The sequence below is a fragment of the Lolium perenne genome, chromosome 5 (genome assembly GCF_019359855.2).
Source record: "Lolium perenne isolate Kyuss_39 chromosome 5, Kyuss_2.0, whole genome shotgun sequence".
In the NCBI taxonomy this organism is placed as follows: domain Eukaryota; kingdom Viridiplantae; phylum Streptophyta; class Magnoliopsida; order Poales; family Poaceae; genus Lolium; species Lolium perenne.
The window spans coordinates 258187196-258198647 of record NC_067248.2 but is presented as its reverse complement, the minus strand read 5'-3'; the positions used below and the strand labels follow the sequence as shown (position 1 = coordinate 258198647).

The following is an 11452-nucleotide window of genomic DNA, read 5'->3' as shown; positions in this document are numbered from 1 at the left end:
CCACGATTTCCAGCTCTCGCAACAGCGGCATCAACATTAATTTTAACATACTCAAATATAGGAGGAATCCAAGTAGGAGTTGTTAACCGTTGAGGTGTCCCCATGGACCTGGTCTGAGTTTTAAGACCTTGATTACTCAGTTCATTGTTGAAATTTTCAATGAACTTAAAGATTGCGAACGGACTTTGGAAAATCTCCTCATGGATGGCCTTCCTTCTTGCAGTCCAAATTGCCCACAGGGTGATAACACACTTCACCAGCTGAGAATGGTTTAAAGACTCGATGAGAAAAAAAATCCACTCTTTAGCATTACTGCATTGATTAATAGAGATGTGTTCAACTAGTTCTTCATCCAACAGCGCCCACACACTCCGTGCCATCGCACAATCTATCAATGAGTGCCTCCAATCATCCACTGAAGCATGGAAAAAACAACATTCAGGGGTAACTGCCATATTCCTATGAAATCGGATTGATCCAGTAGGTATAGATTGGCGAGACAGTCTCCACAAAAAACACGTAATTTGTTTGGGACCTTCACCTTCCACATCTTGCACCAAAGCTTTCCTTCCGTCGATGAAGATGAACTCGATTGCCTCCCCTCGAGCCAGTCCTCCCGGGTTTTTTTTTGTGTTCACAAGAACTCTATATGCAGAGCGGACCGAAAAAAGGCCAGACTTCTCAAAATTCCATGCCCATATGTCCTCTTGGTATGCTGTACATATCGGTATTGATTCAATAGCCGTGATATCCATAGGCAGAAAATGTTGCTGAAGTACTTCATGCTTCCAAGATCATGAAGAATGATCTAATATTTCTGAGACCAAAGTAGGTGGATTATTTGTGAGAGCAACAAAAGGCCGAAGTTTAGAGCTTCGAGGTATCCAATTGTCCTGCCAGATTCTTGTACTTTGACCATTACCAATTCTCTTGATAACTCCTAGGTTCAAAGCATCTCTTCCCTCTAATATTGCTCTCCATATCTGGCTTGGCCTATTGCCCAGATTGGCCTGCATGAGATCACAATTTGGGAAGTTTACAGATTTTAGTATTCTGACACTCAAAGAATTGGGTTCTATCAGAAGACGCCAAGCTTGTTTGGCAAGAAGTGCCATATTGAACAATTATGTATCACGAAAACCGAGCCCCCCCATGAATTTGGGCATAGTGAGTGTATCCCAAGAAACCCAACAAGGCTTCCTTTGTCCATGTTTACTACCCCACCAGAAGTTTCTGAGCAGCACATCAATTTTTTTGGCATAACCCTCTAGGCAGTTTAAAACAGGACATCGAGAAGGTTGGGATAGCTTGAGCGACAGATTTAATCAAGACTTCCTTCCCTCCAGCAGATAGGATTTGCTCAATCCAACCTTGAATCCTCGTCCAAATTCGGTCTGTCAAGTACTTAAAAGTACCATTCTTATTAGTACCCACATCTGTCGGCATGCCAAGGTACTTACCAGATAAGCTTTCATTAGGTACTTTTAGCCCCACTCGAATTCGCTTTGAAAAAAAAGCAAGCTGTCGTCTGCGAAAAGAAGATGATTGACCGGGGGTGCTTGGGGCGCCACAACGATGCCCGATAAGTTTTCATTCCCCTGCTCCTCAAAAGGCAAGAAAGACCTTCAGCTGCTAACAAAAACAAGTACGGTGAGATGGGATCACCCTGTCGAATTCCTCTGGATGGCTTGAAAAATTCTATGCTCTCTCCATTTACTAGCACAGAGAAAGAAACCGTAGAGACCAACTTCATAACTGAATTGACAAAACCTTGATGAATACCCAATTTTAGCATAATAGCTTTAAGATAGCTCCACTCAACTCTATCATAAGCCTTCATCATATCAAGCTTAAGGGCTCCATGCTGTTTATGTCTCCCTCTCTTTTTCTTCATAAAATGCAAGCATTCATACGCCGAAATAATGTTATCAGTAATTAGCCTGCCGGGAACAAACGCTGATTGTTCCGCTGAGATAATATGTGGGAAAATGTCATGATGCCTATTTCGCCGTTGGTGCTTTATAGCAACTTCGAACATCTCGGCCCGGCCCACAATGAATGGATTTCGCGGAGCCCAGGTCCGACTTGCGAGCTGCCCCCTACGCTTGGCCGAAATTACACACAGAACCCTACAGCTCCCTTCTTTCCTCCAGCCAGGTCCAGCGGAGAGATCAGTCCAGGATAGGAGGCGCGCGCGCGCGATTAGGGTTCCACCACCTCCGTCGCCCGCCGGCGCGCTCCGGGCCGGAACCGCGCCTCCTCCCGCCCGCCCGCCGGCGAACCGGAGCTCCAGGCCCATCCCCGGCCGCCCCGCTCCGGAAGCCGTTCGTCCCCGAACCAACTTATTTCCAGCTGAATCGCCTCTCCGCCCCCGGATCTCCCTCCGCATCCGCATCCTCTCCGTGAGAGTGCCCCCCGGTACGCCGCGTCCTCCTCTTGCCTCCTGCCCTGTGCTCGGTGTGCCCAAGTCAACTCCGATTGCAGATCTTAGCTACACTTACTGCCCAGTACTACTTGTGATCCAGTGATCTGGTCCCAGTGCAAGTTCTGTAGCTGCTACTTACATGCTTACATGTATGGCGCTCTCAATTTTATTTAGCGCCGAATGGTCGAAATGTCTTCGCCAAATGTTTACCGTGGGGTTCGGATGATTTCTGCCTCAGTTTCTGACTATTGTTTGAGTTTGATATGTTATACGTGTGGCTGGCTTGCCAGCTGCTAGTTGCTTGAATGCTGCGCTAGGGATAGATTGCTGTTGATTTAGAGCTCTACTTGGGCCCATCCGTAGCTGGACTGGCTGCCGTTATCGTTTTGTTACTATTGATTTATCATTCTAGTCAAGTATGTCTTTATATTTTACCTATTTCATGCAAAGTGCCCCCCGGACTGACTGTGCACAGTAATGTAACCCTCACTCTCTCAACTACAGCATTCTGAGCAAGTAGACTTCACATTACTTTATGCTGCGTCATCATGATATAGTTCAATCCCTACTTTAGCCTCCATTTTATCTTCTCTGTGTTACTACCTGCCCTGCCCTGTTTCTCCCATTGCTAGTTTTGCTGACAGCACTTCTCTGCTTGTGATATTGCTTCAAAAAACACGCTTAGAAGAATGGCACTTATCGTCTTCACCTGTGCTTTTTGTTGCAGATGGCTGGATACGTTTCAAGAGGACCGCCAAATGGTTCTATTTACGTATGCAATCTGCCTCCAGGAACTGATGAGACCATGTTGGCTGAATATTTTGGTACTATAGGGTTGCTTAAGGTATGGGTATTGCCAGGTAACATTTTTTGCGACCACATGCGAATCCTTAAATAGACTTGTAAGCCTTGTTTGATTCGAGTTCATAATAATTTTGTCACCTCCTCTTGTCAACACTCAACAGAAGGACAAAAGGACTGGCCAACCGAAAATCTGGATATATAGGGACAAAGCTACAAATGAACCAAAGGGTGACGCCACAGTCACTTACGAGGATCAGCATGCTGCTTCAGCAGCCGTTGAATGGTTCAACAATAAAGATTTCCATGGAAGCATCATTCAGGTTCACATAGCTGTGTCAAAAAACAAAGATACATCTTCTGATAACTCCATGAATTTGAGTGTCGCTGCTGACCTTGTTGAACAAGATGAATTGGATAACGGGTCAGGCAGAGGCAGTGGACGTGGTGATGGTCCAGCAAAAGCTTGGCAGCAAGATGGAGACTGGATGTGTCCAAATGCAAGGTCTGTTATGATTAGTGGGCAACTTCTCTTTTGCTGTTGACCAGGATGCTCTTTTTCATGTACTCTATATGTTCTTATATGATTTATCTTTTCAGCTGTGGCAATGTAAATTTTGCCTTCCGTGGTGTTTGTAATCGCTGCGGAGCCTCCCGTCCTGCTGGTGTTAGTGGATCAGGAGGTGGTGGTGGTAGGGGCAGAGGCCGTGGTAGCGATGATGCAAGAGGAAACAGTCGTGCTCCTGCTGTTGGTGGTCCTCCTGGGCTGTTTGGTCCAAATGATTGGCCATGTACGATGTAAGAACACCAATTTTCTTGGTTTCACTTTGATATGTCTAGTTTATTTTTCTTACTGCATGTATTAATTAGTTGCTGCCCACCTGCCCCGTATGCCCATTTTGAAATCTAAGTAATTTGGTAACTGCCTGACCATATTCTAGTTTATGTTTCTTACTGCATGTATTAATTAGTTGCTGCCCACCTGCCCCGTATGCCCATTTTGAAATCTAAGTAATTTGGTAACTGCCTGACCATCTTCTAAGGTCTAAACATTGCAGCCCTTTCTTCAATTTACTGCAACTGCAGTTGTTTATTGGCTCACAAGTATTTTTGTAAACCTGGCAAGGAATATGCCTTTTGCACTGTTGTACTTATGATTGATTAAATTGTATTTGCATTCCAGGTTTAAGTACTATTATAGCTGTTATCTGACATGAAGCTTATCTGGATGTGTGTTTCAGGTGTGGCAACGTGAACTGGGCAAAGCGGACCAAATGTAATGTCTGCAACACGAGCAAGCCAGGTCACAATGAAGGTGGCGTGAGGTACAAATTAAATATGTACCATTTGATCTGACATGTTGAGATTATTTTTACTGAACATGTTATGTGTTATAATGTCAATGTGCATAAAGAGCTGCACTTAGTGAGGATGTTTCGTTTTGTTACTGAAATGTGCTGCACTTGTCCATGCTGTTCCTCCGGGTTTGTGGGAACTGATATGTTGTTAACAATTTGGGAAAAACAATCGTACTCAATAGTAGGCATGAAAAGGCCACGGATGAAATGACAGTCTAATTGCAGTAGCATTTGCACTTTGCTGTCTCTTTGGGCCTCTTAGGGTCTTCTTTCCTTTTTAGCAAAACTGGCACAAGGATGTTAAATATGATCCAACTGGCTTATCTGTTATGTCATGACTGAGTATGTGAAATCTTTGTCTACTCTAGAATACTTGCTCTGTATGCTTGTTGGATGGTGAATCTCTTACAGGATGTGATGTCCCATTGTCTAGAGTGGCATGATGCACCACAACTGGGTGTACTGTTTTATGGTCATAAACTAAGCAGCTATATATGTGGCTATTTATGAAGAAGGTACTAGATGAGTCTTGAAGCTTTTCTCATCAATTACTTCTCTTTGCAGAGGTGGTCGGGGTGGTGGCTATAAAGAACTTGATGAAGAAGAACTAGAAGAAGTTCGAAGGCGCCGGAAAGAGGCTGAGGAAGTATGTCACATTCTTTTGTACCATTGTATGTGTCATGGTAACAAGTATCCATTTTTAAATCTTGATCTTTTTGTAGGATGATGGAGAAATTTATGACGAATTTGGTAATCTCAAAAAGAAGTTCCGTATTAAATCACAGCAAACTGAAAGTGCACCAGCTCTTCCTCAGTCTGGACGTGCTGGATGGGAAGTAGAGCACAGAGGTATTACTTGATCTGTTTTCTTTACTTTGGCATTTTATCTTGTTATGGTCTTGTGTTGCTTGTACTATGCTGCTATGCTTAGTATGTAGTAATTGTTGTTTTGGCAAACCACTTGTGTACCATAACCGTAGTTCGTGAATTTCCATGTGATCCCTACACTTTATTATTGTAGGTTCCACTGAAAGAGAAAGCCGAGAGAGGAGCAGAGACCGGGGCAGGGACTCCTACGATGAAAGGGAAAGCAGGAACAGAGACAGAGGTGGCCATGGAAGAGAGCGGCGCCGTAGCCGAAGCCGGAGTAGGGACCGCGAGAAGGAAAGGGGAAGAGACCGGGGCAGGGACCATGGAAGTGACAGAAGTTGGGAGCGTGGCAGTGAGCGTGGCCATGATCGCTACAGATGAAAAATATGGCATGGTTTTCGATGCTTCAGTTGCTTACTCCAGCCTTTTGTTTTATGAATCTTCAGTTATGATGTTGGAGAGCTGTGGTGCTGCACACTTTGTTATTATCTTGGGACAAGCATTATTATTAACTGCAGTGTGGCTTTTTATCAGTTTATCGGGCTGGTACATCTGTGGGTTTAGGTTGAGTTCTGAGAACATAACGGGTTGACCTTTAATGAACTCGGACCTGGAATCGGTCATATGGCTCAGCGCAATCGGTGGTGCTGTTGGAATTAGGAGTTAAGTCCATTGTTTCACAACTTTAGCCATGTTATGTGTCACACTTGAAGAGAATTGAAACTCGGAATGGTTTTTCAAACAATGGTTGGATGGTGAATCCTACATCAGAACCATCTTTTGCTTGTTTTATTGAACTAATTTGGATATCATTGAAGTAAGTTCCCGTTTTAACTAGTTTGTTTGATAATAGCATTTTCTAACCTTATCGTCCAACTGGAATAAAGAAAAGTAGGAGAGTGGAATTGGAAATACCTGGGTTATCAATCATCTTTTTATTTTCTTTTGACATGATTATGTGGATTCCATTACCCATCCAATGCCAAATTAGGAGATCAAATATACGGAGTAAGATTTATCTCACGGATCAGAGATGCCTTGGCCCTAAGTTGGAAGGATAGGTATCGGCTGCAAATTTTACAAACACGATGATCCTTTTCTTTTTTCCTTTAACAACACCATCTCTAACTGTTTGTGTATTTCATCTCGCAGGATGCTAATGTTGCCAGCCACCTCAGGATTTCATATGGACAAATCCTTCTATTTCATATGTCGGGTTTGGAATCCACGTGCAGATGTTTCTCCTACAAAAATGTATAACGGCGGCGACGTAAATCCTTCTATTTCATATGTCGGGTTTGGAATCCACGTGCAGATGTTTCTCCTACAAAAATGTATAACGGTGGCGACGTAAAATTTATACGCTTCACAATGCATGGAGAAAACCAATTAAGTTCTACTAGACATGTGAGAAATATTACTTTTATTGTTGGTTTATTAGATTGAGTTAATTGCCATGCATGTCACTGACTTAAAACCAACTTTTTTACTCCCTCTGTCCCAAAATATAAGGCATCTAAGGTTTAGTTAAAAGTCAATGTTTTTAAAGTTTGACCAAGTTTATACACAAAAATATAAATATTTATAATGCTAAATCATTATCAATAGATTCACCCTAAAGTATATTTTCTTAATATGTCAATTTGATATTGTAGATGTAAATATTTTTTTCTAAATATTTGGTCAAAGTTTGTAAGGTTTGACTTTTGACCAATCCTTAGACGTCTTACATTTTGGGATGGAGGGAGTAGTTAGTTCTTCTTGGCATCTAATTCCTCATAATAATTTGCAAAATCCCTGTACAACATGATTGTGAGGCGTTATGTATCCCTTGTATATAAAAATTGCATGTATCATCTGATTCAACATGTAAAATCAAAATCCAAAAAGTGTGAAATCCCTATCGGGATGCTATCCTACAGGTCCGGCGGGTGAACCCAAGTGGCATAATTACAGCCCTCCATATAATATCCGGTTCTTTCCACGCTATCTCCAAAATGTTGGTCTTTCTTACTATACATCTTGATATGACCACCATCCGATGCCACGGAATACAACGCATCTTCGGGCAAACTGTTTAGCCATGAGCAGGTATATTTAGTGTAATACACGTGATTCCTCTCTAGGCCATGGTGCTCGGCACTTACCGGCACGTGCACCGCCTTGGATCTAGTTGGCCCGATGAACAAGGCATGGCCGCCAAAACTTGCCACCTCTACCCACTTGTGTTTGTAAACCTCATCGGCATCCATATCAGCAAGCTCAAAGACCTTGAAGAAAGGACCAAGGTGAGGCAACCACCGGGTCCGAACCGCCATCGACGTCTTGCCCTGCAACTCGAAGATGTAGCTCATGTACCCTCCTTTAGTTCCATCGTTCCAAGTGAGCTCGTTGGGCCTTTGGATGGACAGCCGTTGGCTGGCCGTGACCACCAGAGTGCAGTCTCCCTCCATTCCGATTTCAAATTTGTACAGTTCCCGGCTAGGTCTCGTTAGACCATAGAGGTCACCGTTGCAGAAGGCAATGTCGATCAAACCCTGGTCCCAGCAATTCGCGGTCCACCTACCATCGTGGCAGCCAACTCTGCACAATGTGATCCAGAGCCATCCGTCTACGATGGCGGCGAGGATGCAGCCGTCCGAGGAAGCGGGGTTCCCGGAGAAGATGAGTTTGGAGACGCCCTCCGGCTGCAAGTGCGGCCACACCGATGCGATGTTACTTTGCTCCGCCGAGAGCGCCACCTCATCGCCGGAAAACAGGTTCACGATGGCGAGCACGCAGTTGTCCGTGTCCAACAGGGCGACCCAGCCGCCGTCATGGGAGCCGACCAAACGCTTGTTGGCCGCCGTGCTCGGGGAATGGAAGACCCAGCTGTCGTCGGGGCTGCACAGGTGCTCCGTCTTGCTGTGGCCGCACGACGAGAGGAGCAGCAGCGGGGCGACGGGCGGCGCCGGTTTCCGCGACGCGGCGGCGCGCCATGCCCCGCAGACGGTGGCGAAGCGCGCGCGGTCGCGCGGGGAGACTATCCTGGAGAGAACCTTGCCGAGAAGGTCGTCAGGAAGGTTCGGCCACAGCGGCGCCGACCGCTTGCAATTGATACCGCCGTTGCCGCCGCCGGCGGCCACCGGATGCGTAGACATCTCTGTGCTTCGATCGAGTAACTTGACACTAACAACTAGGTAGCCGCCTTACAAGCAAGCTCTCTGTTGTAATCCTCGCCGATTGCGCTGCAACAACTAGCACGAACGTACTTATCTAACGTAGCAGGCCGATTCATGGATTCGCTAGCACACAATCGCACTGCTACAAGATTCTAGCGATTTGCTTTGTCGCCGAAACACAAGCACGAGAGCATGTTTGCTTTCTTTATTTCTTGGGGTAATCTGGTGTTTGATTACATGGCGTATAAGTAGCAACGGGCAGCACTGCAGCAGCTAACCTAGTAGAACTAGGACCCCTGTTCTACTAGGTTTAGCCTACCGTGCTTAATTGTAACCCGATACGGATACGTTCGTGGCTCGGCTTTACCGTGACGGACTGATTCCTCAATGTCTCTACTCTCTTGGGCGTGGAATAGATTTAGCGGAAAACACCAGGTAAACAACATCCCAAGACATTACCAAACGTGTTCAGAATGCGCTTAAATCATATGTTGATACAGAAATCAAGTCACGGTCAAGGATGTTGCATCCATGGCACTGACAAGCCATCTCAATTTCAAGGCCCGCGGAGTATGCCAAACACAACAATCAACAAGACAAGTGTGGTAGTGGTACCATAAAATTTATATTACATCTGTTTCATATTATAAAACGTTTAAGATTTATATTATTTAAGCTACTCCCTCCGTCCCAGTTTAACAGGTGCGCACGTAGTTTAAGAAATTGTTTTGACCATTATTTTAGTCAATAAAATATGAAATATATATCACAAAAATTATATCATTGGAAAGCTTTTTTGCATACGAATCTAATGATATAAATTTTTTAGATATATATATCATATTTCGTTGACCAAATCAATGGTCAAAGTTTGTCTTAAATTGCGTGCGTGCCTGATAAACCGAGACGGAGGTAGTAGAAGTGCATGTGCAAAATTATTGCTTTCATAAATGTTTTCCATTGTTGGATTATTATAAACTCCGCCTATGTTGTCTCAACATAGCCGGTCCCAAGCCCGGGTAAAGGAGGAAGGTTGTGATAGGCGGGGCGAGACAACGTAAAAAACCCAGCCACTCTTATGGAGATGAAACCCAAAGGAACCTCGTTGGGGCGTAACCCTCTTAGCGACGTGCCACATCGGAACCCGGGTGTGGTGTCAAATGGGCAAGGGCCGGGCCGTCACCCCCTTGGTGGCGCGCCGTATCTTGATCTGGATACGGTGATAAGTGAGCAAGGGTTGGGTCGCCGCATCCTTAGTGGCGCGCTGCACCGACGCCCCGGTGTAGTGAAAAATGAGCAAGGATCTCCGCATTTGACTCGACGAGTGCGGAGGGTAAGGAAGTTAGCCGAGCCTAGGAGGATACGCTTAGGTAGCTGGAACGTAGGGTCCCTGACGGGTAAGTTACGGGAGTTAGTTGATACGGCGGTGAGGAGGCGTGTTGATGTCCTATGTATTCAAGAGACCAAATGGAAGGGACAGAAGGCGAATGAGGTGGAGGATACCGGTTTCAAGTTGTGGTACACGGGGACAACTTCAAACAAAAATGGAGTAGGCATCTTGGTCAATAAGAGCCTCAATGATGGAGTTGTGGACATCAAGAGGCAAGGGGACCGGATGATCCTTGTCAAGCTGGTCGTTGGGGACTTAGTCCTCAATGTTATCAGCGCGTATGCCCCACAAGTAGGCCACAATGAGAGCACCAAGAGGGAGTTCTGGGAAGGCCTAGAGGACTTGGTTAGGAGGGTACCTATTGGTGAGAAGCTCTTCATAGGAGGAGACCTCAATGGCCATGTGGGTACATCCAACATAGGTTTTGAAAGGGTGCACGGGGGCTTTGGCTATGGCATCAGGAACCAAGAAGGAGAAGACGTCCTGAGCTTCGCTCTAGCCTATGACATGGTCGTAGCTAACACCCTCTTTAGGAAGAGAGAATCCCATCTAGTGACGTTCAGTAGTGGTCTACACTCTAGCCAGATTGATTTTGTCCTCTCTAGAAGAGAAGACAGACGCGCCTGCATTGATTGTAAGGTGATACCTAGAGAGAGTGTGGTCCCTCAACATAAGCTGGTGGTTGCTGACTTTCGCTTTAGGATCCGTGTCCAGCGGGGTAAGCGTGCCAAAGTCGCTAGAACAAAGTGGTGGAAGCTCAAGGGTGAGGCATCCCAGGCTTTCAGGGAGAGGGTTATTAAGGAGGGCCCTTGGGAGGAAGGAGGCGATGCAAACATGATGTGGACGAGTATGGCGACCTGCTTGCGGAAGGTCGCTGTAGAGGAGTTTGGGGTGACTAAGGGAAGTAGAAGGGAAGCTAAGGATACCTGGTGGTGGAACGATGAGGTCCAGAAAGTTATTAGGGAGAAGAAGGACTGTTTCAGATGCCTATATCTGGACAGGAGTGCAGCAAACATGGAGATGTACAAGGTGGCGAAGAAGGCTGCAAAGCGGACGGTGAGTGAAACAAGGGGTCAGGCGTATGAGGACATCTACCAACGTTTAAACACGAAGGAAGGCGAAAGGGACATAAGATGGCCAAGTTCAGGGAGAGGAAGACGAGGGATGTCAACGAAGTCAAATGCATCAAGGACGGAGAGGATCAACTTCTTGTGAAGGATGAGGCGATCAAGCGTAGTTGGCGGGAGTACTTTGACAACCTTTACAATGGAGAGGTTGAGAGCTCTACCATTGAGCTAGACGACTCCTTTGATGATACCAGCATGTGCTTTGTGCGACGTATCCATGAGTCTGAGGTTAAGGAGGCGTTAAGGAGGATGAAAGGAGGCAAGGCGATGGGTCCTGATGGTATCCCCATCGAGGCGTGGAGAGGACTTGGAGATGTAGC

At 45.7% G+C, this 11452-nt stretch overlaps 3 protein-coding genes across 4 annotated transcripts; 2 read left to right on the top strand and 1 right to left on the bottom strand.

Moving 5' to 3' along the window:
* Nucleotides 1–2158: 2158 nt before the first annotated feature.
* LOC127302840 (transcription initiation factor TFIID subunit 15) lies at nucleotides 2159–6092 on the top strand. 2 transcript variants are annotated; one of them, XM_051333482.2, is made up of 8 exons: nucleotides 2159–2418; nucleotides 3153–3269; nucleotides 3391–3731; nucleotides 3827–4024; nucleotides 4468–4551; nucleotides 5149–5230; nucleotides 5307–5433; nucleotides 5606–6092. In XM_051333482.2, exons 2-8 carry the CDS (start codon nucleotides 3153–3155, stop codon nucleotides 5833–5835), a joined length of 1179 nt encoding a protein of 392 aa, XP_051189442.1. In that variant the 5' UTR covers nucleotides 2159–2418; the 3' UTR covers nucleotides 5836–6092. The 2 variants fall into 2 exon arrangements, with proteins under 2 accessions (XP_051189442.1, XP_051189443.1); XM_051333483.2 differs by lacking the exon at nucleotides 2159–2418 and having other exon boundaries at nucleotides 3152–3285.
* A 1278-nt stretch (nucleotides 6093–7370) lies between these two features.
* LOC127304380 (uncharacterized) lies at nucleotides 7371–8594 on the bottom strand. The gene has a single exon (XM_051335069.1). It carries the CDS (start codon nucleotides 8592–8594, stop codon nucleotides 7371–7373), a length of 1224 nt encoding a protein of 407 aa, XP_051191029.1.
* A 1105-nt stretch (nucleotides 8595–9699) lies between these two features.
* Nucleotides 9700–11220, top strand: LOC139831827 (uncharacterized). Its single transcript, XM_071821174.1, has one exon. The coding sequence runs from the start codon at nucleotides 9700–9702 to the stop codon at nucleotides 11218–11220; it is 1521 nt and encodes a 506-aa protein (XP_071677275.1).
* Nucleotides 11221–11452: the final 232 nt, after the last annotated feature.